At 46.9% G+C, this 27,622-nt stretch overlaps 1 protein-coding gene across 1 annotated transcript in view; it reads left to right on the top strand.

Annotated features, from left to right (window-relative positions):
• The window catches only part of LOC144770986 (putative cation-transporting ATPase 13A4), a 722,230-nt gene that overhangs the window by 415,200 nt on the left and 279,408 nt on the right, over positions 1 to 27,622 (top strand). Inside the window, exons 10-12 of the mRNA XM_078655855.1 lie at positions 6,466 to 6,636; positions 15,506 to 15,663; positions 27,164 to 27,352. Of these exons, the coding sequence (XP_078511981.1) occupies positions 6,466 to 6,636; positions 15,506 to 15,663; positions 27,164 to 27,352 (518 nt within the window). The remainder of the gene's footprint in view (positions 1 to 6,465; positions 6,637 to 15,505; positions 15,664 to 27,163; positions 27,353 to 27,622) is intronic.

Here is a 27,622-nt window from a genome sequence, read left to right as displayed (position 1 = left end):
TGATCTACTGATCTATATCAAGGATTTAACCCGCTTCCCACACGTACTCACAGACATATTGGGTGATTTTGGCAAAATGTCAGGGTTACATGTTAACTGGGCGAAGTCCGGGGTATACTCTTTTGCTGCAGATACCCCTGTGTGCAGAGACCCCTGTGTGCGAGATCACGGTGATGGGCAAGCGCCTTCTTTGGTATCCAGCAACCTTTCGATACCTGGGAATCCATGTTTACCGAGACCCTGCCGACCTCTTAGATGGCAATCTCACGAGAGCGATATCATCGCTCACGGCCCAAGTATCCTTTTTCAACACTCTTCCGCTGAATTTACCTAGCTGCATTGCGCTGGCAAAAGCGATCGTTCTGCCCAGGTTGCTGTACTACTATGCAAATCTGCCGCTGTATGTCCCGGCCCGTATCTTTCGCGAACTGGACTCCCTCACCAGGCCACTGATTTGGAACAAGGGGCGCCCCAGAGTGGCCTTGAGGACCCTTCATGCTGCAACGGAGAGTGGTGGGCAGGCGGTCCCCAATCACAAGCTTTATTACCTGGCTTCCCAGTTGCAATGGGTCGCCTACTGGCTGAGTGGGAGACATTTGGGAGATACCGCCACAGCGGAGATGATCATGTCGGTTCCGCAGATACATGCATTGTTTCACCCTTTAGCTAAGACCCGTATCCCGAGCCAGTTACATCTCGCGGTAGCAAAGAAGTGCTACCTGAGAAGTTTGAAACTCACCGTAGCGACTAAACCGTATGCGCCCAACCTCCCACTACTGGGTACGCCCTGGGGCACCGGAACACTCACAACACCTGTACTAGACTGTTGGGGGGCAGCCGACTTGGACAATCTAGGCGACTTGTTTGCGGAGGGTACATTACTTCCTTTTGCGACACTAGCGGATACCTCCGGACTACCAGCCAGACAGTTCCTGACTCATGCACAGCTTTTGCATACACTAACGGGGGCCTGGGGTCCGTTGAAAGAGGAACCGCCTACACACCTACTCATTCAATACCTACATGTGATGGGGAATGGTAGTCACCTAATACATTGGCTTGCTCAAGCTCTACACGTACATACACAGTTCTACCCTCAGCGCCTTCGAGACAAATGGACGGCTGACAGAGGTTGGGACTGGACGGACAGAGAGTGGACACTGATACTGGCTGGGGCTCTGAATGTGCCACGCAATGCACGCTTTAAGATTATACAGTATTATATTGTACATCGCTCGTATCTGTCTCCGGACAAAATCAACCAGTACTTTGGGCTCACTACCACAGCGTGTCCCAGATGCGGACTGGTAGGCGCGCAGTTCCTACATGCCCTTTGGACGTGCTCTTCGCTGCAGCCCTACTGGACTGCAGTGTCCGCTGTATTGGCGAACATGACAGGGGGCACCTTACCGAACACTTGGGAAGCCTGCCTGTTAGGCTTATTTAAAAGAACTAATCAGACGAAGGTCCAGGCGAGATTCTGGGACCTGTGACTTATCACAGCGAAACGGCTCATTACAAAGCGCTGGAAACATAGTGTACCCCCCCGGGCAATACAGTGGCGCTCCTCACTGGATAATTGGGCAAGAGCGGAGAGTGTGTCGCTGCATAGGAAGGAGAAGGCGGGGCTCAGGAAGTACCCCATAGCGCTGGATTGGGATACCACTCTGACGACCTATCATCAAGTGTGCTTGCAGCATAACATCGTGTAAATATTATCGCTTCTCTGCCCACCCCCGCCTCTGCTGCCGCTCTCTCCCCCACTCCCTCTTTTTCCTCCCTCTCTATGTGCCCCCCCTTCTTTCTTCTTTATGGGACCCCTTCCCCACCCTCACGCTCTGCCGCATGCGAAAAGGACCCACGACATACACCATACCATTGTCACGGAGCACTATGGACCCGCTCTTTGTCCGCATCGATGTCTTCACACACACACACACACACGATTAGTGTCAGCTATCACCGGATCCCTTGTTTACTGAATACTTTGGGTTGTTCTAACTCCTTTGGTTTTGCAGCCATAGCATAGTCTTTGCACCAAACTGAACAATTCTTGGATATGCAGTCCCACTGCGGATGTTGTTTTTTCTTTTTTTTCCGTAGCGCAGCACTAACATTACTGAACGGTGTAATAAGAATTTGTCACGCTGTTTAATTGTGCACTTCTTCTTCGCTCTTATTCCTTGTTGCCATGCTTTCGCACGAGAGTGGATGCCCGCAACGGCCGGTGAACAATGCCTCATGTTACAGTGACATTCATTACTTCTGTATGTATATGGGTACTGATGTACTATAACAAAATGCAAATAAACATATTCAAACAAATCAAAGTACATTATTTTGATCGCGTGACCATCAAAAATGCAAATGCAATAAATACATACTATACATAAAAATAGCGGCCATAATAAATGCGCAGTTCCATATTCAATAAATAACCAAATAATCTTACACAATATCCTCTGATGCGCCAGTACACTCAGAACAACATGAACCTTCAGAAATCCTAAAACTAGATGAAAGGTGTCTGGTACCATTAGTTGTCTTTAGGTTTCTGATCACTAGTTGTTGCTGTCACATTTTCCCATCATTCCTGCACCAATAGAAGGGGTTCCACGGTGAGAATCACCCTCCCCCCCTGCTTGTGCTTGGGGTGTCCTGCCTTGTTGTGGGGTTATCCAGGAGCCTCTACACTGTGTTAGTCAAGTAGAATCCCTGCTCTAAAATCAAAATAAACCTTTGCAAATGGCTTCCACTGATTCATCTTTGGTCAATATGTTTTTGGGTTTATGACCAGTAAAGAAAGGTAAATCTACTGTTTATAAACAAGCATTGCAACAGCTAATAGGTCTGGGTTTTGTGTTAATGGACGCAGGATTGGCACATTAGAAGAAGAGAGGGAGCCAGCTGACATGGACAAAGAAGGCTACAGTTGTAAGGTAGACCCTCATGTGATTAAATACACACATTGGAGGTAAGGTGGAGGGGTACACCATCAACGAATGCCATTAAATGAGAGATGAATACTCCGCCGGGCTGAGGCAGGATGAAATTTACCAAGTCTCAAGTCAATGGCTTACAGAGGCTGATCAAAGAAAATCATGGTTGAAAGAAGTGGACTCAAGGCCCACTCTGTGTATGTTGTTAGAAAGAACCCTGCTTGATAGCTGTGCTGTCAAAGTCCAGACCTAAATACCAATTGAGAGCAATATACAGGATTAACTGGTTTCAAGGACTGCTTTCAAGTACATATATTTCCATAAGAGGTAGTGGTCTGATCCTCAACTCACCCACAGACCATCATATGAGTTAAGAAGAAACTTTTTGCAATTGATCATGAGAAGTTTGTGGCAAAGATATGGTTTCTCAAAGGCAAAAATAAATCCCTAGAATTCCAGCCAGTGCTAGCCAGAGTCTGGATGCGTTTCATTTGGGTGCAGTGATTCTTGAAGGTCAAGTCTTTCATTGGAAAAATAGGAATGGGGAGGAGGCGACAACCAACAAATTTGTCACATTTTATAAGGGTGTCCACAGGTGGTCAGGCTGCCACACTGCATATTGTGTAAGCGTGGTGCACGGATCCTGATTTTACATGGATCTGAAACGAATGAACTCTTTGCTCTGGCATCCTTGCAGCACAAACAGTCAAGTAAAGGTTGAATACATAAGCCATTCCGAGGTTGCAGAGGGTGTCGATCAGGGTGGAGGTGTTGGAGTTGTTGTTGTTCTCGAGGTGGAAGTTCAGGTCCCCGAGGAGGATGTAGTCCGTGGAGGCGAGGGCGTGTGTGCTGATGAAGTCAGCGATGGAGTAGGTGAACTGAGGTTGGAGTCCAGGGGGTCTGTAGAGGAGGGTGCCTCTGAGGGTGGTGTTGGGGTCGGTGTGGATCTTGAAGTGCAGGTGTTTGGCGGTGCTGAGGGTGTCATTACCATCTGTCGAGATTTTGAGGGTGTTTCTGTGGACAATGGCAATTCCTCCACCTACTCCGTTGGTGTGGTCCTTGCGGGATGGCTATGGAGATGTTGGGTGCTGAGGTGGGGGTCAGCCAGGTCTCCGTCAGGAAGGCGACGTATGGGGCATTGGTGTCGAGTAGGTCCCAGAGTTCGACGGCGTGTTTTGCAGGCAAAGCGGGTGTTGAGCAGGATGCATCTGAAGAAGTTGGGTTCTTCGGTGGGTGGGTTGGCGGGCCAGATGCTGGTGAAGCTGCAGCTCCGGCAGGAGAAGGGTCCTTGTGTGCACTTCGGGGTAGCCAGGCAGCAGGTGCGTGATGTCAGGCGTTGAGTGCGTGGAGGGTGCTGGAGTCGTAGCGGTGAAGTGTGTCGTGGTGAGTGTGGGGGCCAGAGGTCCTAGTGCTGGGCATGGTCCAGGCACGGACAGGCACAGACAGGCTTGCCTTAGGCGTGCCTACGGCGCGCCAGCGGTGCAGCGGCTGCGTGTGGCCTCCATGTGAGGGGGAGTGGGAGGGAGGAGCAGCTGGGAGGCGGGAGCAGGGCGGCAAATGGGGGCAGAGGGGGTGAGGGCCACAGGGGACACAGCGGTGGGAAAGAGAGTGGACAGGGGCGAGCGGGCACACAGCAGGATACAGAAGGCAAAAGAGGGCATAGAGGGGCACAAAACAACAATGCTAACTGAGCAGGTGGGGGCACAGAGCGGGGGTACACAGGCAAAGTGAGGCACAGGGGGCACAAGTACAGAGGGCACAGAAAAGTAAAATAAGCAGGCGCAAACCAGAATGAGCGGCAGCAGTGGCTCAGGGCACACAGGAGGGCCGCGTGGTGGCGTGGGGAGCGACCTGCCTGGTGACTTAGGCAATCTTGATGAGTGAAAATGCATGCAGAAAACCCTGGCACCACGCTGAGATAGCAGATGACCCTGTGATGCTGCTTAGACAAAGCTGTATGTGCTGTGTTTACAGTCCCAGGCCGAGGCGTGTGGATCAGGGGAGGCACACCATTGAGGGGATGCTGACCCAACCAGCCCTGCAAGGGATGCAGAAAACCAGATTTATTGAGTCTGGGTAAAAGAGTTGTCTCCGGCGAGTACAAAACAAAGCAAGGATAAAGCGTTCTAGTAGGTGTCCCTCAAACTAACAGTGCAGACTACAGAACAACGATGTCTAACTATAAAAAATGCAGGTGTGCCATTTGGTGGTGTTAGTGAAAAATATGTTCAAATCACCATCCCGGAAAGATGCCAACTTATAAAGGAAAACTAAAATGGCGCGAAATGTATCTCTACAGCAATGACCATTTTACCATCACCACCTAGTCAAATCCACCTAGCACCATGCAATTATGTGAAGAACCCCATAGAATGGGCAATTCTTTGTCTAGTTCTAAAACTGCACAGAATTCCCCATTCATTGGGGTTTTACTGCATGCATTTACCACTTGCTCTGCGCGGGTGGCAAATGTACGCAAGGGCCTGCGGCGGCCCACTTTAGGTCGCCCTGCTCCATACTTTGTTCCTCTACTGCCTCCGACTCCGAGTGGCCCTGACACTGGTGAGGCTCTGCAGCTTTGGGCCCCGTCATTTTTATATTTTCACAGACCCCGGAAATACTTCACATTTTTGTGCAAAATAGCTTTTTCAATCACTACATTCTGTGTAATAAACGCCACCAATATGTAATACTTCTCTCTCGCGCGTGCTCTCTCTCATTCTCATTCTATTTTGTAAATGTAAATGTAAATGTAAATGTGGGTGTACTTGTAAAGCGCACTGCGACTCTATGGAGTATCCTGCCGCTGAAGACCGCTGGGGAACCCGTCCTAGCTTTCCACGTGAGATGGTCCCTTCTGGGTATCTCCAGGGTGAAACCAGGCATCCCCGGCGTCTGTGGGGGGCCGTTGTGGAGATGAGGCAAGCTTAATGCCCAGAGCTGCCGAGTGTGTTCCCTGGTTAGAGTAGGCACCGAGGCGAGAAGTATCGAGTCCGTTGACCCCAAGACCCCGCCGCGTCGGGGATTGAACCCTGGTCCCGGGCCGTTCTCTGCTTCCGGGTCTGCCGCCTCTAACCAGTGAGCCACACCTCTCCACATTGTCTTCTGCTTCCCTTACTTTCTCCTCAACACTTTGTCTCTTGTCGCTACACTTTCTTCCACTCACCGTTCCTCTTTTTTTCTCTCCATTTCTCCTAGCGCGTTCTCTTTTTCCCTCTTTTTTCTTTCTCTAGATCTGGTTCTCTTTTTCTTTATTTGTGTCTCTTTAACTCTTATCTCAACATTTCTGTTCTCTCTTTCTACCCTTCTGAATCATTGGATAGCTGTGGATATTAATTGTGTTTTCTTAAGCAAGTGAAAGCGTGTTGCCTTGGTGGCAGAGTGCACCTAAACACAACACGTTTTAGAATACTGAGGAACATGTTTGTGTTTAAAATGCCACTTCATGGACTCACTCTTGAGAATGTTTTACTTCTGCCAGAGGTATGTAATCGAGTGTAATGCAGAAGATACTTTTTCCTTACAGGGGAGAGTGTACCAGTCACAAAGATGCCATTACCTGAAGCAGACAGCCCCATGCCCTGGAAAGAGTACAGTGGGGAAGATCACAAGAGGCACATCCTGTTCTGTGGCACCAACCTCATCCAGAGCAAGGCATCTGCTTCCGGCCCCGCCAGAGCTGTGGTTCTGCAAACTGGTAAGTTTCCTAACTCAGCCTTGCCTTTGACTGTGATAATAGTTCCACTGAGTCTTTTCACAAAAGTGCAAATTATGCAACAAGGTCCAGAGGTCAAGAATGCAGGAATGTCTCTGTCATGATAGGTATTTATGTGTTAACATACCTTCATGGCTATTCAACTCGGAGCTGACTTGTGATTCCAGTTTTATTTATGGTTGGGGGTACTTTAGGCCAGATGTAGCTCGCCAATTACCGGTTGGTAACGGCCGATTTCGGCCGTTACCGACCGGTATTTCGGAATTGACATGTAGGGGGCATATTATTTACCGAATCGGTAAATCAATATGTAGGTGGCACTGTAATCAGTGCCACAGGCCCTTAACGAATCGTTATTTACCATGGAATACTATTCCATGGTAAATTACGAATTTCTGTGTACATGTACACCTGTGCCATGTGGCACACAGACACGCCCTAAGGGCCCTAAGGGCATGTCTCTGTGTCACATGGCACACAAGCCAGAAACAAGGGTACAACAAGGTGTCAAAGTGACACCCTGTCCCCCTTGTAAATTCAGTATTTTTACAGATTCTGTAATTACCGAATCGGTATTTGCCATTGAATCCTATGGGCTTCAAGGCCCCTGGAATCAATGGCAGATACCGATTCTGTAATTACAGAATCGGTAATTACTGAATCTTACAGATTCGGTATTTTTACCGAATCATTTACCTACATAGCAATTACCGAATGGTAAATACCGAATCGTTCAAATTCGGCATTTACCATTCGGTAATGTGCTATTACCTACATCTGGGCCTTTATTCCTTATAATGCACAATGAATCTCTTTCTGAGTCTGCAGCAGAGATCCTTATTAAGTCTGTCCTATGAAAACAAAACTATATACCATCCACCTTTGAAATTTGGCAGATGGAAGTTTAAAGAAATTTAGTGAAGGGCATATTCCAATGTCCTTTTATCATGTGCAAACATGCTGGGATTTATTCCTTTGACAATAACGCAAAAAAAATTGCAGTAAAAGCAAGTAGACTTTATGTACCTACATCCTTTCCTGTGCTATTGTGAAAAAGGAATAGCGCAAGCAATGTCTGTGCAGGACAGAATGCAAACATTACAAGCACTATTTCTGTTCGATTAGGTGTAAAAATATTGTACGTATCAATATATGACATATACGTTTATAGTTTGAGGGATTATTCTGTTCATAAGTAGCACAAATATAGTGAAATACTCTTGCAAAGTTTTGGGGCCTTATTTATTTGTTTTTTGCCTTAGGGTAGCGCAGCAGGCCTTGCTGCTTCGCTGCCCTAAGGCAAAAGAAAATCACATAGGGCGCATTCCTGTCCTTTTCCCCTGTACCGGAAAAAAACAGGCTGCCGCGCGCCCTCGCAGCCCCCTCGAGCCTGCGTTGTGGGGATGATTGTTTTTGTGCGGGAAGGGAAACTTTCCTGCACAAATACAATCCTTTGAGGCATTGTCCTCTTTCTAAGTGTGCTGCAGCAGACACAGAAAGAGGAAATAAGAGGAGAAATAAAGATAGTTCTCCTCGTTGTGCCTCCCTTACGTCTCCCCTGGGGAGGCGTACGTTTTTGGCGCTGCCTCAGACTTACAATTTCTCGTAAATCTGGGGCAGTGTCAGAAAGCCATGGTTGTTGCTGGGAACGCCCCCAACAACACCTATGGAAGGCCCTTGTTTACGCAGCTTTCTACGTGAAAGGGAAACACATTTATACGGCCATGAAAACCACGTAACATGGTTTTACGTGGCCTTATGAATATGCCAGTGGCACGTTCCGGCGGCGCAAAAGTGCCAGTAGGGCCTCATAAGGAGCCCCTTTGTGTTTTTACTCTGATGTTCGTTATAAATTTATGTTAGAAACAGTTGAATCCGAGTCCGTTTTTTTTGTAAGAAAAAAACTGCAGTAGCTCGGAATGTGCAGAGCGATGCCGAAAGGTTCTAGTTTTTCTCTATTTAAGGAGTACAACAAATAAATATATTCTCTCTGCTTGGCATTGTAAGCTTTTAAAATAGAGCAGAAGAAAGGAAAGCAACTTTACATTTTTCGTTGCTTTAAACAGGTGGTCTGTGACCTGCGTCACCAGATGTGCCTTCTCCCGGGCTCCGGCAGCAGGTATTGGGACATCAGAATCCACTGTAACGCCCTTACAGTCGGGGAGGTCTGACGTGTTTTCTGCATAAGCGGCGACTTGGTGCGTTATAAGTCAGCGGCTACAAAGAAATCAGCTACTGCCGTTAATACGGGGATTACAGAATCACGGGCCTCATTTATGAAAGCCTTGCGCCATCGATGCGCCACTTTTTCCCATGTTGAAAGTGAAGCATCGGCGGCGCAAGGCCTTCATAAATAAGGCCCCACATGTATTATATAAGAAGATAAGACAAATATGGACAGGTTTTACATATCCTGGCAGTGAAAAATCTCCAAAATCTTTTTTCTCTGTGACAAGGCTGGCTGTCCCATAGAAGAGCACTGGGTTGTCTTATAACACCAAATAGCCATGTTGCGATCGCTAGAACAATGAATCGAGGATTGAAATTAGTCCGAGCGTAAGCCGCACAGCCTGCGCAAAATGAGTCTCAAGTCGTACGTTTCTCAGCGTGTTCATCACTTATCTGTCATCAGCCCAAGGAGTCCCAGGACACAAATGCAAGTACCTCCACAGAGAACATGGATGTACCTGGCCACTCCCTGCCTCAGGTGATCGACTCCAGACTAGACACCTGCATCCATCAAGGCAAGTGGCTACCCGCCGTCGTCCCGATTCACTTCGCGGCTGGCAATACTACCACGCCAGTGCTCAACAAGTGCGTCTACCGACACCATCTCCAACACACATGGAATGGAATCCTACACTATTGCCCAACCAGCCAACAAGAAAGCTCAGAGGCTACCTGCTAACCTGGGGGTGGAAGCCGCTCAGATTCTGAGATTTTGTGAATATATGAGAACCAAGCTGCACCTCAGCTACCTAACCAAGCATGTGCTTCATAATTAGGCAGTTTTCAGGACTTCCTACAAGGATGTGGAAGATGTATCCTGCCTGATATCATTGGGATTGAAGTTCAAAATCTTTGGTGAAAAAGCTAGAGATTAACTTCTTTGCAGAACACTCTAACTATTTAACACAATAGAGGGAGTGAGCCATGTGACAATACAGATTATGACTCTTCCAATACTATCAAATCTTCAATTTGGAAATAACTGTTCATTGGGATGTGCTAAGAATGGACTTAGGCGGTCGCCAGTAGGTACGTATAGTTAGGACCTAGCTTCCATAGGAAAAGCATTTTTTGATTTGCCAATATCTTTGGCACTATATGACGAATCTTCACGAAATGTTCTAAACTAATGGCCCGCTCCGGTCATCTCCTGTCCTGAAAGTTTGGGGCTGAGAAAAAAGGAGGTCCCAAAACGCGTTTTCCCCATGTTAATTTCCATAGGAAATTTAGACACGGCTAAAGCCCGAACTGCTGAACGGAATTACATGAAATTTGGCAAAAGGGCAGCCTTTAGTCCAGAAAACACTCTGTTGTTTAAAAGGTGTAAATCCGTTCAGTAGTTCCTGAGAAATTCAAAAGAGAACATTATTGATATCTGAGCACAGAGTAAAAGTTGCAACTCCTCCCGAGCACTAGCTGACGTTTGATTGGCTGCCAACACTCCAAACCAGGAAGTGTTGGCAGCCATCTTGTGACTCAGTAATCGAGTCACAAGAAAAAGGGGGAAAAAAGGTTGAACAATAAGAAAAGGGGGCAGGGTAGAAAGACCCTGACCACTAGGTCTGGTCAGTGGGTCCCACAAGGACCCCCAGGCCCAAAAATAGCTTTTTTTTTAAACGTCCAAAGTCATGCTGGGTGCGGTCTCTCGCACTTAATAAGCCCCCGGGTGGGCCAGGTCCCATGGGCAATGAGTACTGTATTTGTGGCGGCTTGCGGGGGCTCCCGCAGCCCCGGGGCTGCCACTTCGGGGCTTGTTGATTAAATGCGTGATGGGTCATAACCCCCCACCGCTGCCCCTGAGTCCGCCATGTAATTAAAAGGCAGGGTGTCTCACTGGCCCCCACCAAGGACCACCACCATCCCGGGGCTAAGCAAATTTATGGAGGGGGCCATGCAGCCACCCTCATTGAGCCCTTGTTGGCCCTGGGGACCGCCAACCCCCAGGGCCGGCTCCTACATTGCCATTTGCTCCCACCCTGTCATAGCAAACTCTGTGGGATGAGTAGTAGCATTTTGGAACTTCTGAGATTCCTGGACTGACCGGCCCTTTTGACTTTGGCAGCCAGGTATTCTGCTTTGCCTGTGTGAAGGGCTTTATGCGTGAGGCAGGCCGTTCTGAAGCTGGCTATCAATTCAATTGGAAGTCAATTGAGTTCCTTGAGTGCGGGAGAGATGTGCTCGAATTTCTTAGTTCCTGTGACCATTCTAGCTGCGGCATTGAAGGTAGTTTTCAGGGGACCTTGGTGAGATTTTTCTGACCCAGTCAGGGCTGCGATTCCATAATCAATTCTGGAAAGAATCAGTGCCTTGGTGGCCTGTTGAAGGTCTTTCAGGGAAAGGACGGGTTTTATTTTGTATAGAAGTTTCAGATAGAGAAAAGCAGTTTTGGTGGATCTTGTAATGTGTTTTTTCATGCCCAATTTGGGGTCTAGGGGGATACCTAGAGATTTCACCGAGTCCGTTGGCGTGAGGGTGCCATTAAGGGCGTCAATGGCTTTGAGCCATTCTTCGATTTGGGGGTTTTCTTCTCTGCTGGAGATGAGGAGTTCTTCTGTTGTCTCTTGATTAAGTGTTAGGTGGTTTGTTGTGAGCCATTGTTGGACCTCTTTGAGTGTGCCATCTAGTCTGTGAATGTCATCAATGGAGGTGGTTTCCAGATATAGCTGTATATCATCCGCATAGAGGTGGAAGGCGATGTTAGAGTTCCTGAGTAGTTTGGTGAAGGGTTCCATGTAAATGTTGAAAAGTTGGGGGAAGAGTACTGACCCTTTTTGGAACACCTCTGATGACAGGCATGGGATCGAATTCAAAGTTTTTAATTTTTATTCTTTGTGAGCTGTTGAGGAGAAAGGAAGAGAACCAGTGGAGGACCGTCATTTCAATGACTGCTCTTTCTTGGAGGACTTTGAGGAGTAGGGTGTGATCAATGGTATCGAAAGCAGACGATAAGTCTAGGAGAATGAGAAGGCAGCATTGGTTTGAGTCAAGTGACTTACGTAGATTGTCTATGACATTTAGGATTGCGGTTTCGGTGCTGCAACCCTTTCTGAATCCCGATTGTTGTGGGTCTAGGAGCTTGATGTTCTCCAGGTGTTGGGTTAGTTGTGGAAGTACACATCTTCCCAATATTTTGGATAAAAGAGGGAGGTTCGATACAGGTCTAACGTTACACATATCCTCAGTGTCTAGCCCTGTTTTTTATAGTAGCGGCGTAATTTGGCCTATTTTTAGGCAGTCTGGTATGATTCCCGAGCTCAGTGAGCTATTAATGATCTTGCACCATATTGGGGCTAAGATGAGTTTCAAGTCTTTAACCAGGTTCGTGGGAAGCTGATCTAGGGAGTGGGATGAGGGTTTAGCATTGGCGATTAGATTGACTATCTCTGTTTCCTGGATGGGGATGAAGGAGGACCGGTGTTTAGGCCAATTCAAGGGGGCGCTGTCCTTAAGTGCCGGTGTATTGGTCTCAGTGGGAGGGGGGATTTGTGCTGAGAGAGAGATCAATCTTGGCAATTTTTTCGTGGAAAAAGATGGTGAAGTTGTCGCATTGTTCTTTGGATGCCACTATATCGGATGTCGTCGGTTTGGACATTTGGCTTCTAATGATACTTTGGGGTGTTTTTTTGCGTTGTCTAAAGCGGAGCAGAAAAAAAGTTGTCCTTTTGCTCTTAATGTACTTATTGTAATTTGTGCGAGCTGTATTTAGTTGATAACAGTGGAGTGTGGAGGGGTTGTTCCTCCAGATTCTTTCTACGGTTCTTAGATGTCTTCTTTCTTCATTGATGTCAGTGGTGAACCATGACCTGGAGGGAGTGCTTCCGTTTTTTTTTTGTTTCAAGGGAGCCGGGTGGTCCAGGGTGATTGTCATGTTGGGGAGGTAGAGAGAGGTGAGTTCGGTGGTTGAGAGATGCTCCGTCAAGCTATCCCTTGTTCAAGGTTGGTCCGAGGGACTTGGGCAGTGTTCCTGACCCATTTGGGTGAGGCCTGTTCAGGGGGTAAGCTTAGGACCGGGTGGTTGATATGGAAAAGGATGATGTGGTGAAGTAACCAGTTCACAGGAATGATATTGTCAATAGTGATTATGTTTCTTTCCGAAATGATTGCATCAAGGATTGCTTCTCTGTGGTGTGTTTCTTCTGAGCAATGTTGGGTCAGATTGTTTTCTAGAAGGGGGCTGTTAAGAGATTGAATGAGCGGATTTTTTGTTTCATTCCATCTTATGCCGAGAATTATGCTGCTGGCGTTGCTGAGTGCGCTTTGGGTGATCAGGTCAGAGAGGTGCACTCCGAATTCGTTGGAGTTGCCTGGTGTGTGGTACAGGAGATGGCAAAGGAGTGGTCTGTTCGTGCATTATTTGATGTTGACTGAAAGGCATTCAAAGGAGCTATATAGGCAGGATGAGCTTTCCGTTATAGAGAGGTTACTTTAAGAATGATAGCTATGCCTCCGACTCTTTGCTCCATTCCGTCTATGTGGATTAATGTAAATCCGGGTGGTACCAGCATGTCCATGTTGGAGTAGGACAGGGTGTTGAGCCAGGTTTCCGCGATGAAAGCTACATCTAGGTTGTGGGAGAAGATAGCTTCTGCTAATTCAGTTGCATGTTGTCAGACTCCACGGTACGATCCTCAGAATAGTGTTGATGTAGTATAAGGGGCCCACCTCCGGATCACCCCAAATCTGGCTTGGTATAAACAACACAGACTTAGAGGGGATCAAGCGAGGGGCAGGAAAGGGAGGGGACTGCGGGGAGGGAGATCTGACGGAGACAAAATATGAAACACAGAGTAAGTTTTGCAATACTATAAACACCTGGCATATAGAAATGACCCGTCCTACCCAACCTACTCTTCCCCTCACCTGAAAAGCAAAAAAGGTGAGCCCAGGCCAGAGAAGAGAGAAGACGGCAGAGGTAAGGTCGCTTCTCACTCTATTTCAAATCAAAAGACAAATGAACACACTGTTATTCCTATACACAAATGAATGTCAGAAGCACATCACATTTCCTATGTTTTGATGATAGCGCATACCATTATAGAGCTGTGAAGCATTCATTCAAAGGTCTCCGTGAGTACTTGCCTTCTAAACTCTCCTGTAAAATAAGCAAGGAAAAAGGCTAAAGTACAGATCCACTGGAATAATGAAAGTAATGTTCAAAACCCAACTGTAAAGCTCCTAGTTGAATTCACTAGGTAGTCGGTAAGGCAAATGAGTTAGTTGGTAATCAAGGCACTGTGACCTCTTTGAATCCAAACTGGTAATTCCCCACCTCTTATGTAAACAAAACAAAGGAGCCCCTCTGCAAGTGATCACGGGTAGCGATCACAGCCAACAGAGAAGCAATATCGAACAGACAACAAGTATAGTTCCTAGAAAAGGCGTCCTCTGCACGAGACCACCGAAATTAAGTCTCTTCCAACAGAGACACTGACAAGATTCACTGACCTCAATTTCAGAGCGTAGCCCGCTCTTGTAAGGCACTGAGCAACTAGGAAACGGACACGGACTTAGAGCGATTACGGAAAATAGGCGGTCGGTAATGTGGTGCAGGTGCACCCTTACCGCCTTGAATGTTAGCATAGAAGGAGATCTGCCACAAATAGCCGCTACTCCCAGGAACAAGACCCAGAATTATCGGCACTGCCTCATCCGTCCGCTGCCATTAAATCTGGGCTTCGGGGTTGACGCAGACCACGTGAAGCGTGGCCCGCAATGCCTCTGGGATATGTAGTTCTGAACCAGACGTTCTTCTTCTGCACTCTGTGCTGCTGCACGGCAGTCAGTGATAACCGGCGAGTGGTGTTCGTAACACATGTTTTGTGGCAGATCTGCTGTTGATGAGCATGCATTTAACGGGGGGTTCTTCTTCAGACCTTGAATTGCTGGGTTGGATTCTAGGAAGGGAGGTTAGATGGGCGGGGGGTCTAGGGACTCTAGGAGGGGGTTCCTTCCAACACCTGTTATTACTTGAATCGTGGATTTGGGTGAGGAGTTCAACGGGGGGCATATGTTAAGGTAAGTGATGTCGCTTCCTGAGAGGAATATGCGGATTTGGGGGAGTGGTTCGTGGGGGGGTCATATGATGAGGCGAGTGTTGACGCTTCCTGATGGGAAAGAGTGGGTTTTGTTCTTCTTGGTCTGTCTGCTCGGAGCTCGGTCCCTGGTTTGATGGATGAAGGACGGGATCTGGGGGGCAAGGGTCCCACTGGGGGAGGGGTATTACTCCTTCTGGGTTGTGAGGGGATTGGAGGGGCTACGGAATGTTGAGTGGGCCTTCCGATTTTAGCCAGGGAGGATAGGGTTTTATTCAGGCCTTGTACCAAGGTTTCGAGCTGAGATTCAAGGAGGTTGAGGCGTTGCGTCAAATTATCTGTGGGGGTGGGAAGTTTAATATGGGTGATGATGTGCGCTGGCGAGGGGAGTGCAGTCCAGTCTTCTTGGATGATGGTGGGAGAGCTGCTCGGATTGTTGATTCTAAGAGGGCTCAGGGGAAGGGGGGCGCACAGCATGCAGCTCTATAAATCCTGTTGCATACTGTTCACTGCTGTTTACCTTTGCATTGTTATATACACTTCCTTAAGTAGATACTTCCCATAATCTCATTGTATTTTATCTCCACTAGGGTTCAACACAGCAAAAGGTGATCTGGTGAGGTCCATCCTATATTCCAGGCCTGTCAACTTTAAACTGCACCAAGACGCAGTCCGGTTTCTCATGTGTCTTGCTGTATTTGGCCTCATGGCAGTGATTTACATAATTGTGATATACATCAGGGCAGGTGTAAGTAACATTTTCATTAATTCACTGTTTTGAGAGACTTTTAATGATATGGTGAATTAAGTTTTGAAAGGGTATGGGTATTTGGGTGTGGGAGGCACTTGGTTAGGGCTAGGGACAAAACACCTTCGCTATAACTTTCCCCCACACTCTCTCCTTCAAAGCGAAAAAACACTTTAAGCTCAAATTAATAAGGCGACATCCCGAAACACTAGTTGTTGACATTTACCACTGAACATCTAGAGGGCAGCGAAAAATGGACTTCATCTTCCACACCAACAGGCTCGACCTCAGGGTCACTATCTTCAACTCTCACCTCCCCATCTCCAAAACCACCATCACAGCCCACAGCCGCAAACTAACAATCTCCCTCTTGAAAGACCAGTCCCTGACCGGAGACATGTCCATTACCATCTTTGAGAACTGCACCATACTAATTCAGGCTAAGGACGAGAACCTCGAGTTCTTCGACTCCATCTTCCACGCAATTAAGAAGGCAACTTAACATAACTCACAACAGTCGCGGATAACCCCCCCTAGCAACCCCATACAAGCACCAAACCACCTTCTCCCGCACGCGCCCTCTCCCAGACCCCATCCCCTCAAGTTACGTGAATTCTCTAGCCTTGCCTCCTCCGCAGTCGCAGCACCTCCTATCACCCACCCCGCCCCATCTATTCCACCCAGCCTCCAGAGCCCACCGCCCAACCACTACTGCTCCACAGCCCCACCTTCCCCACCAGTCGGTCTGCGCCCAGATCACTGACACCCGCCCAAAGGGAAGCCCGACCGCCAAGCAAAACCATCTCCCAGCCCCACCCCCGCCAACCCCTACTCAACCAGAGCAGAGCCCCCACACCAGAGTGGATCACTACCCACATCCTCAACTAGGCCTCATCGCCCCCCTCCTGCCTCACTACAGATGGGTGCTAAGCCAGAGTCAGCACCCCAGCCGCCTCTGAACCCCCTAGAAACGACATGGCCAGCAGCTCCTCACCCTTAGGGCCAGCTACTCCCTTCCCCCCTCCCCGCCCCCCCAGACAAGCTGATGCAATGCCTTGACCTGCTAGAAGCCCAGCTCGGAATCCTGATTCATGGCCTGAAGGAAACCCTTTCAACCTAGAGAAAATCCATCTGTCAACCCCAGACTTCACAACCCCCCCATTCCTCTGCAAACAAAAAGAAATGACTCACAACCCCTCACCCAGACCCCGGCCCCCACAGGCTCTCGGCCCTCACTCACGAAACCCTGGATGGAGTCACGAACAGACAGACCCATAAGATCTAATCTCAACCTCTCCCCCCAGGGGGCGACCACACTCACCTCATCATATGATCATCCCACTATCCCCTACCACAAGCCCGCTCCCCACCCTCAGATAACGATTCCGCCCACCTTAGCTCAAGCTCCGACACTGATCTCTTCACCCAAATCCATGATCCAAGTTATTACTGGAATGGGTAGGGACCCTCCCCACCGTAGAGCCACCAGACCCCCAGCGCACCTATCCTCCATACCCAGTTCCCACCCTGGAAATCAGAAGCCTAAAGAAGAACCTCCCATTAACTGCCTGCTCATCAACAGCAGATCCTCTACCAAACACGCTATTGAAATAGCAGAAGCCATCCTCTCTCATGACCTTGATGCAGCTTTCATCCTGGAAACCTGTCTTACCCCAACATGGATATGCTGGTGCCGCCCGGTTTCTCAATCATCCACAAAGACAGACCCGAGCACAGAGGGGGTGGCATAGCAATCATTCACAAAAGCGACCTCTCCATATCAGAAAATCCCTCATGCCTTAATAACTTCTTCGAATGCCTATCGGTCATCATCAAATCGTGTACTAACAGTTCGCTACATTGCCATCTCCTGTACCACCCACCTGGTAACCACAATGAATTTGGAACACAGCTCTCGGACTTGATCACTCAATGCGCTCTCAGCAACGATAACAGCATAATTCTGAGTGACCTCAACATAAGATGGAATGAAATAAAAAACCCGCTCATCCAATCTCTCAACAGCCTCTTGCTAGATAACGGTATGATCCAACACTGTTCAGAAGAAACACACCACAGAGGAGCGATCCTGGACGTAATCATCTCGGACAAGAAATCAATCACTATTGACTACATCATTCCCGTTGACTGGTCCGATCACCACATTATTCTTTTTCATATCAGCCAACCGGCCCTATCCAAACCCCTCACTCTGGCACCACCGAAATGGGCCAGGAACACATCCCGAGTCCCTCGAGACAAACTAGAAGAAGGGCTAAGCATTCTCTTCCCAATCGAATCGGAGCACCTCTCAACCACTGAACTTACCTCGCTCTGCCACTCTAACTTGTCGCTCACCTTGGACCGGCTGGCACCCCTGAAACTAAAAAAGCCCAGAAGCACCCCCTCTAGGTCTTGGTTCACCACAGACATCAATGAGGAAAGAAGACACCTTAGAACTGTAGAAAGAGCTTGGAGGAATAATCCCTCCTCCCTCCATCATGATCAACTCAAGGCAGCACGCAGAAACTACGACAAGCACAACAAGAACAAAAAGACATCTTTCTTCTGCTCTGCCCTAGACAACACAAAAAAACGCCCCAATGAACTCTTTAACATCATTAGGAACCAAACATCCAAACCGTAGACAACCAACATAGTGGCGTCAAACGCTATGTGACAACTTTGCCATCTTTTTCAACGAAAAAATCGGCAAAATAGATCTATCACTTAGCACCTACCCCTCCACCCGCACGGCGACCTCGACACTAGCAACAATAAGCAACACCCTAGTGATCACTCCTACTCTTTGGTCCTCCATCCGCCCCATCCAGGAAGAAGAGATTATTAAGTTGATAGCCGCCGCTAAACCCTCTTCCCACTCCCTAGATCAGCTACCCTCGAGCCCGGCGAAAGACCTGAAGCTTACCCTAGCCCCAATCTGGTGCAAGATAATCAGCAGTTCACTGAGCACAGGACTCATTCCTGACTGCCTCAAAGTAGGTTAAGTCACTCCGTTACTAAAAAAAACAGGTCTGGACACTGAGGATTTGAACAACTTCAGACCGATATCAAACCTTCCTCTTTTATCCAAAATTCTTGAAAGATGTGTTCTTCCACAGTTAACCCAACACCTAGAGAACATCAAACTACTAGACCCACACCAATCAGGATTCAGAAAGGGATGCAGCACCGAAACCGCAATCTTAAATGTCCTAGACGATCTTACAGGTTACTTGACTCCGACCAATGTAGCCTTCTCATCCTACTTGACCTATAGGCCGCGTTCTATACAGTTGTGTCAGATTGCTTCTTCCTCAGGGTCTGGAGTGATGATATAAGGGGCCCACCTCTCAATACCTCCAACTCTGATTGTAATGATTACACAGAGTATTGAAGTGATTAAGCGGGGGGAAAGGGAATTAGGAAGGGAACAGCTGTAACACCCAAAAACGGGAGGGAGTGTAACCAACTGAACGCTGTTTCTTGTAATTTCTTAGTGGGTAGATACACTTGTTTTCCATGGAATGGTATTCCTTCCTTGATGGATTGGGTTGTATCTTGTTTTAACCATTGTGCCCATAACGAAGGAGGAACATTTTCATGGAGATCATCTAGGAACTGATCTGCTGTCAAAACACAGATTACTTTGTCGGGATTGATTATGGCTTGAGGAACCCCTTCACATTTGTGTAATGAGGAATCTTTTCTGGAAAGTGCATCAGCTTTTTAGTTATCTTGTCCTGGACGATAGGTCACAATAAAGTCATATTCGGTGAAGAACATCATTCACCGTAATTGACATGGAGTTAATATTCTTGCAGAACTCATAAATTGTAAGTTTATGTGGTCTGTGTAAACAGTCACTGTGAATCGTGCCCCCAAAAGATAATGCCTCCATTCTCTGAAAGCGTCATGTATGGCAAGCAGTTCCAGCTATAGTATAGTTCTGTTCAGCTGGATTTCTTGACATGTACGCCACAGGATGCATTTGACCAGTGTTTTGTTTTCTTTGAGAGAGGATGGCACCAATAGCTACATCCGAGGCATCGGCTTCGATAATAAAGGGTTCACAAACATCTGGATGCATCAAAATCGGAGCTGCTGTAAAGGCTTGCTTCAATGTGCGAAATGCGTTATTGGCTTCAGGAGTCCATTCAAATTTTACCTTCTTTCGTAGCAACCGAGTGATTGGTGCCACTACAGCAGAGAAATGGTCTATGAAGCGACGATAAAAATGTGCAAATCCGAAAAAACATTGTACATCACTAACTGAGTTTGGAATAGGCCATTCTGTAACTGCTTGTATCTTTTTGTCAGTCATTTTCATGCCAGTAGGTGTAAGAAGAACTCCCAACAATTCGACTTCAAAAACATGAAAATCGCATTTAGACAATTTGCAATAAAGGTTATATGTTTGTAATATACCCAAAACCTTCTTAACGTGACCTTCATGACTAGCTATGGAATCAGAATAGATCAAAATGTCATCTATACCTACGATGACGGAAAGGTCCAGATACGTCGTTTAAAAAGAACTGGAACTCAGCTGGAGCGTTACAAAGCCCGAAAGGCATGACCAAATACTGAAACAGGCCATATCTGGTCTTAAACGCCGTTTTCCATTCGTCACCATTACGAATGCGCACCAAATGATACGCACCTCGAAGATCTAATTTGGTGTAGATCACAGCGGTCCTCACCTGGTCCAAAAGAACTGGGATCAATGGAAGGGGGTACTTGTTCTTTATTGTGATCTTATTTAATGCTCTATAATCAATACATGTTCTTAATTCCCCATTTGCCTTAGGAATAAAAAACAACGGAGAGGCCGCAGGTGACTTAGATGGGCGTATGAATCCGTTTTCCAAGTACTGATCAGGATATTGTCTCAAATGTTGGTTTTCTTTTTCTGATAATGCATATATCCGACAGTTAGGCACACATGAACCAGGCACAAGATCAATTTGACAGTCGTATGACCGATGAGGAGGGAGGGTCGCTGCTTTTGCTTCACTGAAGACTTCTTTAAATTCCTCATAGGGAGTTGGTAGCACGGTTTCTTTCTCTTCCGTGGTTGCAATTTGTCCCATCGTAGATTCTTTGGTCTTTAAACATGTGGAGTGACAATATTGAGAAAGAAAAGCAAGTTCTCTTTTTTGCCATTCTATTAAAGGGTTATGCAAGCAAAGCCAAGGCATTCCTAAAATAAAGCCATATTGTGGGGCTTGGATTACATCGAAATGAACTTCCTCTTTATGCTGTTGGTTATTTGCATCTATGCAGAACATATGAATTTTAGACGTTTGCATGGTAACAGGGCCTCCAGATAACATTTTGCCATCTACTGCTTGCACAATTTCTGGAGTGACCTTTTTCTCACAAGCAATTTGTAACCGTTGAGTTGTTTCAAAATCTACGAAATTCCCTGTTGCGCCTGAGTCTATTAGGACTTCTATTTGGTATATTTTTAACGTCAACTGAATTTGTACTGCCAAACGGAAGTGAGCTTTATAGTTGGATACACAGGAATTTATTGAAGGGAAGGCAATGGTTCCCAAGAGATCCTCTTCTAAACATCTTGAGCACAATAGTTTCCCGACGTTTGCTCAGTTGTAGTCACAGCCACAGACTTGTTAGCACTCACAGTCTTACCTTTAGGTTTTATTGTGCAATCTTTCACGAAATGTCCCTTTCATCCACAATAAAGACATTGGCCATTTTTACGTCTATTATCTTTTTCATCTTTAGACAATGGTTGCCTAGGAGTCCCGATTTCCATTGGTTCTGTAGCTGTTTCTGAACTACTAACTTGACTTCTGGGTTTACTGTCGAACTTCCAACTTGATTTATCATATTGTTTCTTGTCAGTTCTTCTTTCGGACAGTCTATGATCCAGACGTAAAGTTAGATTGACTAACTCTGAACAAGTAGTTGGTTGAGGATCGATTTGCGCAAGAACGTCTTTCAGATCATCTTTTAACCCTTGATAAAAGAGTGCTGCCCTCTTTTCTTCAGGCCACGAGGATTCTGCAATTAACCTATTGAAATGTGACAAATAGGAAATGAGGTCTCTATTCCCTAGTCGAAGCTGTAATAGTTTGCGATCTGCAGATAGAGTCACTGTTCGCCTGTCAAAGATTTTCTTAAACTCTTCAACAAAACGTCGCCAATTGTCCCACAGAGGACTGTCTTGTCGAACCAACGGAACCGCCCAATTGGCAGCATCCCCCGAAAGATAAGAAATTAAGAAGGCAATCTTGGTTTGGGGGTCAGGAAAGGCAGTTGGTCTACAAGTAAAATGCAATTCGATTTGAGTTAAAAAAAATTGCACTTTGGAGGGGTCTCCGGAAAAGCGTTCAGGTGGTGCTAAAGGGATTTGAGGTGGAACAGTTACAGAAATATTCATGGAAGACTTTGTTTCTATACTCTGTGTATCAGGAGGAAGCGGAGTACTTAATCGCTGTATTCTATCTACTTTATCAGAGAGCATTGCAGTGGCATTCCTAGCTTTAGTTAAATCTGTTTGCATCTGAACAATAACCTCATTAAATCATCCATGGTGGCCATTATGTCAAAACTCTCAGACCGGGAGGAATACTATTCGTGGGCTCACTATTCTGTCAGGTTGCTTCCTACTCAGGGTCTTGAGTGATGATATAAGGGGCCCACCTCTCAATACCTCCAACTCTGATTGTAATGATTACACAGAGTATTGAAGTGATTAAGCGGGGGGGACAGGGAATTAGGAAGGGAACAGCTGGGAAGGAGAACTGAAAAGGAAAAGTTACTCACAAACAAAAATACACGCACTTTCCTTTGCACAAAGACGTAAATTAGTACATCAGATTCTGTCCTTCAATCAGGAACTAGCTTAAGAGCTTCGTGGCTTGCGTTTATTCAGACAATCAGACTCTTAGTTGGCCTTTCTTAGATCCGCTATATTGTGGCGATAATACTTCACTTCAGTATCAACTGCTCAAAGACATAAGCAGCAGAATTTAGTTTAGGTCTTTCTATGACTAGGTTTTCAATCACCTAAACAATCAAAGTCTTATATTTCCTTATTTTATGTGACTTTAAAAGTATTCACAACAACATTCATGGAACTACTATAGAACTAGAATCACACTCATCAATATGGTAATGAGCTAGAGAAAACATGCATAGAATTTCTACTGAACAAGAATCACACTTGTGAATATGGTAATGATCTTGAGAATCAAAACGAATGTTCCTAATAATTCACTGATGGTTTTAACAAGATTCGCAATCTTACCTGTAGAGTACGACCTACTCTACTTCTGAATCTGGGTTAGTGACAGGTAACCCCCAAAAGCTAGCCTCACCGGGAGCCGATCAAGAAGAGAAGCCTCCGCAGATTCTAAACTCCTCCTGCAGCTCAGCGAGCGTTGTAGCAGTATTCAGGCACCCAGAACTCTCCACCAATCAAAAGAAGAAAGCTGGCCACGCCGAGAAACGGAGCCCCAAGATCCTCTTCCTCCTTCACCAAAAGACGCTGAATAGTGAGCACGGGGAACTGGGCGCGGCCGCTGACGTCATCGTAGGCACGCCCATGCCAAATCTCACGAATCTCGCGTGAGATGCCAAATCTCACGCATCCTGAGTGGGAAAAAGTTAGTAAAGAGAACAAACATACTAGGACACAAGAACATGCATCTTTAAACATTGTCGCCACCACAATCCTCCAGGGGCTACTCTATGGCTTTTACCACATAAGGGTTGGTCGCACAGGAACAGGCGTATGTGCCTACAGGATGCGGCGGGCCCTAGACCGCAAGCCGCCCTAGTCCTGACACAGTTGACCACACCCTGCTCCTCAAAGTCCTCCAGGAGAGAGCAGGCATTGGAAGGACGGTACTGAAATGGTTCTTCTCCTTCTTTCACAACCGCACACAAAGAGTAAAAATCAACAACTTTGAGTCTGACCCCCTTCCCGTCAGTAGAGGAGTTCGACAAGGGTCAGTACTCTCTCCACAACTGTTCAACATCTACATGGAACCCCTGACCACACTTCTAAGGAACTCCAACATCCCCTTCCACCTCTATGCGGACGATACACAACTCTATCTGGAAACTACCTCGATCGAAGACATCCATAGACTAAACGTCGCGCTCATAGCGGTCCAACAGTGGCTCTCAATGAACCACCTCAAACTCAACCAAGAGAAAACAGAAGTTCTCCTCATCTCTAATAGAGACAAAAACCCTCAAGTCGAAGAATGGTGCAAAGCCATAGACGCCCTCAATGGGGCCCTTGCGCCAACGGACTCGGTGAAATCCCTAGGGATTACCCTCGACCCCAAGCTGGACATGAAAAAACACATCTCTAAAACCGCAAAAAGCGCGTTCTTAAACCTGAAGCTGCTGTACAGAATAAAACCCTTCCTCCCTCCAAAAGATCTTAAGCAGGCCACGCAGGCATTGGTGCTTTCCAGAATTGACTATGGAATCGCAGCATTGACCGGTTCAGCAAAATCTCACCTAGGTCCCCTGACCACTGCCCTCAACGCCGCAGCAAGAATGGTCACAGGAATGAAGAAATTAGAGCACATCTCTCCGGCACTTAGGGAACTGAAGTGGCTTCCTATTGATCAACGAGCCAGCTTCCGCACAGCTTGTCTCACGCATAAAGCCTTGCACACAGGCAAATCTGAATATTTGGCCGCCAAACTCAAAAGGGCCGGTCAGTCCAGGAACCTCAGAAGCTCTAACACGCTTCTACTCATCCCAATGAAATCTCGGAAACTCAAAACGGCAAATAAATCCTTCGCGGGTAATGCGCCTAAGATTTGGAACTCCATCCCACCTCACATCAGAATGACTACCTCCTTCCCGAAATTCAAGACACTTCTCAAAGTCCTCTTCCTAGAGCGCCCTCGACCGTAAACAGTAACCCAGAAAAGACTTGGGGAAGGATTACTATTCCACTTCTTGAAACCCCTCCACCTGGAGATATGTTCCGCAACTGTTTACATATTGCCTTTGAGTTGGTATACTGAAGGTGTTTTTTGTCTCGGTTTTTGTTGCTTCTCTGCTCTCGTTTTCCGTACTGAACTTGTTTGCTCATAATGGTACATGCTCTGAAGCGCTCTGATACCCTCGGGTCCAGCTAGCGCTATACAAAACTTCAATAAATAAATAAATAAAACCTGAGATAGGGCTTAGGGCTTGCAAGGCAGTGGAACATTGAGGCTTAGGAGAGGCTAGGGTATGACTTTGGCTCTAGGTGGTTCTTCTTCTGCCTGGCAGGCTGAATTTCCCTTCTTGGTGGCTTCCTCACAAACCAGGATTATGCCAGAGATCAACATGGATGTGCTGCAAACACCAGCAGCAGTGGAAGGACACATGGTCACTGGACAAGTGTGAAGGCCAGGGACTCATTTTCATAAGCCATGCACACAGAAATAGTGTGCATGGCTGCCCGTCTGGCCCGGCTATAGCAGCACCCATTTGTGGGAGGGAGGCAATCATGGATGTTCTGTTGGAGCATGTTAGCTTGACAAGGCCCAGGACTAAAGCTTCCATGTGTACAATGTAATGTCAGATGTACAATATACGTACACCCACGGTCTTCCCGATTGGGTTTAACATTGATACAAATTAGAAAAACAAACCAAATTAATTTCTAATTTTTAACTCAATACCACTGTGATAACTTAAACTGTACTACTCTGAGTGTGCCCAGGACCATCAGCCGCCTGCAACATATAAGCACCGCTTTCAGCTCAGAAAGAATGCCATAGACCTCCTTCTTCTTGGGTTTATGAGATGTCATGAGTCTTTCCACATTTCTACTGGAAACTGTACTCGTGGTTCTAGATCACACATGGAACAAATCTCTCATTCATAGAGCACAAATGGAATACTTGTTGGCATCCTTGTACAGTATTTCAAATTATTTAACAAAAGGGTGTGCAGATGTAAAGTGGCGTTGGTCCTGGATAGACAAGCCATACGCGACTGCAGCCATAAAGTCCCTAACATGTCTGATCCTAGTTTCATGTTCCAAACTAAAGTTACAGTGTTATGCAGTTCAAACATGACATGTGCAAAATAGAAAACATATGTTACACTTTACCCAAAAGGACTGTTGCATTTCCTTTAAGTGCCCAATTGAGATATTTAATGTCAGACTTGGCCCCATCTGCCACAGAGCTACCAATGCACAGATAGTCAATAGTCTTCCTGACTCAACCCACACATGTGTGCACCTACTCTTACCTCAGCCGTCTGTAGCAGCTGATTTTATTTAATTGGGCACTACAGGCTGAAGCTCAAAACCATTTTAAAAAATCATTAGTCAATGATACCTTACTAAGGGTCTCACACCACATCAGAGGTCCACACCAGAGGTCCACATCAGAGGTCCACACCAGAGGTCCACATCAGAGGTCCACACCAGAGGTCCACACCAGAGGTCCACACCAGAGGTCCACATCAGAGGTCCACATCAGAGGTCCACACCAGAGGTCCACATCAGAGGTCCACACCAGAGGTCCACACCAGAGGTCCACACCAGAGGTCCACATCAGAGGTCCACATCAGAGGTCCACACCAGAGGTCCACACCAGAGGTCCACACCAGAGGTCCACACCAGAGGTCCACACCAGAGGTCCACACCAGAGGTCTACACCAGAGGTCCACACCAGAGGTCCAACCCAGAGGTCCACATCAGAGGTCCACACCAGAGGTCCACACCAGAGGTCCACACCAGAGGTCCACACCAGAGGTCCACACCAGAGGTCCACATCAGAGGTCCACATCAGAGGTCCACACCAGAGGTCCACACCAGAGGTCCAAACCAGAGGTCCACACCAGAGGTCTACACCAGAGGTCCACACCAGAGGTCCACACCAGAGGTCCACATCAGAGGTCCACACCAGAGTTCCACACCAGAGGTCCACACCAGAGGTCCACACCAGAGGTCCACATCAGAGGTCCACACCAATGGTCTACAGGGGAAACAAATCTACTTGGTATCACATTGAGACCCTGGAGCCCACGGAGGATGGTTACTGGAGGTTTGGGTGGAATCAGCCAACAAAACCGATCCTTAAGAGTAAGACTGTGACTGTGGATCAGGACACATGTTTGCCCACAATCGGAAGAATCCGTTCTTCAAATTCAGTCCAAATGCACCACAGTTAGTGCGCACAGACTGCGGAAGGGCCATCACTGTTCACTTGAGTGAAGTGGAAGGCATATATGATGCTTGCGTGGGCTGTGTCTGGTGTGGGTGACAGTGCCTGCAGGGGAGTCCTGAACTCCCATCTATGGATGTAGTACACACAGAGCTAATACAGTTTGTGTATTCATTGTCTTCTAAAAGCATATCATTCTATTCACTTAAGGATGCAAAATAAAAGGAATATGGTAGAATTTTCCATTGCAATCTGCAGTGTTAAGCATGTCAAACATTCTAACTATAAGGTCTGCGATTGTAGTTGCTTACAATGTGGTGTCCTTCTACCACCAGAAATCCACGGAGGAAACGATATTCATTGGGATCATCATGATAACCATAGCCGTGCCACCCGCTCTCCTGACTGCTCTAGCGGTGGGCATCATGTACGCCCAAAAACGGCTGAAGAATAAGGGCATCTTCTGCTTCAGCCCTCAGCGGATCAACCTATGGGGACAAGTCAACATTGTCTGCTTCGATAAGGTAAATGCAGCTTCTTGAAGCCACCTTGCATGCACCGATTTGAAATCACATGGGCTTTTGTATATATTCATTGGTGATCTGCAGCCTGTAATCATCAGATTGGGGTTCAGATTTGTATGGAGGGACTGGGATAATGAGCACGTTCCACCAGAGTTTGGCAAATGTTTAGCTTTGCCCACACAGTCAGGAACATACAAGAGCTTTCAGTTTGATTCTTCTAACCCATGACCCCAGAGTGTGGCCAGCTTGCTCTGAAGCATAGGTCAACTA

The sequence above is a fragment of the Lissotriton helveticus genome, chromosome 7 (genome assembly GCF_964261635.1).
Source record: "Lissotriton helveticus chromosome 7, aLisHel1.1, whole genome shotgun sequence".
In the NCBI taxonomy this organism is placed as follows: Eukaryota; Metazoa; Chordata; class Amphibia; order Caudata; family Salamandridae; genus Lissotriton; species Lissotriton helveticus.
The sequence above is the reverse complement of the archived record's forward strand: the minus strand, read 5'-3'. Positions and strand labels throughout refer to the sequence as shown.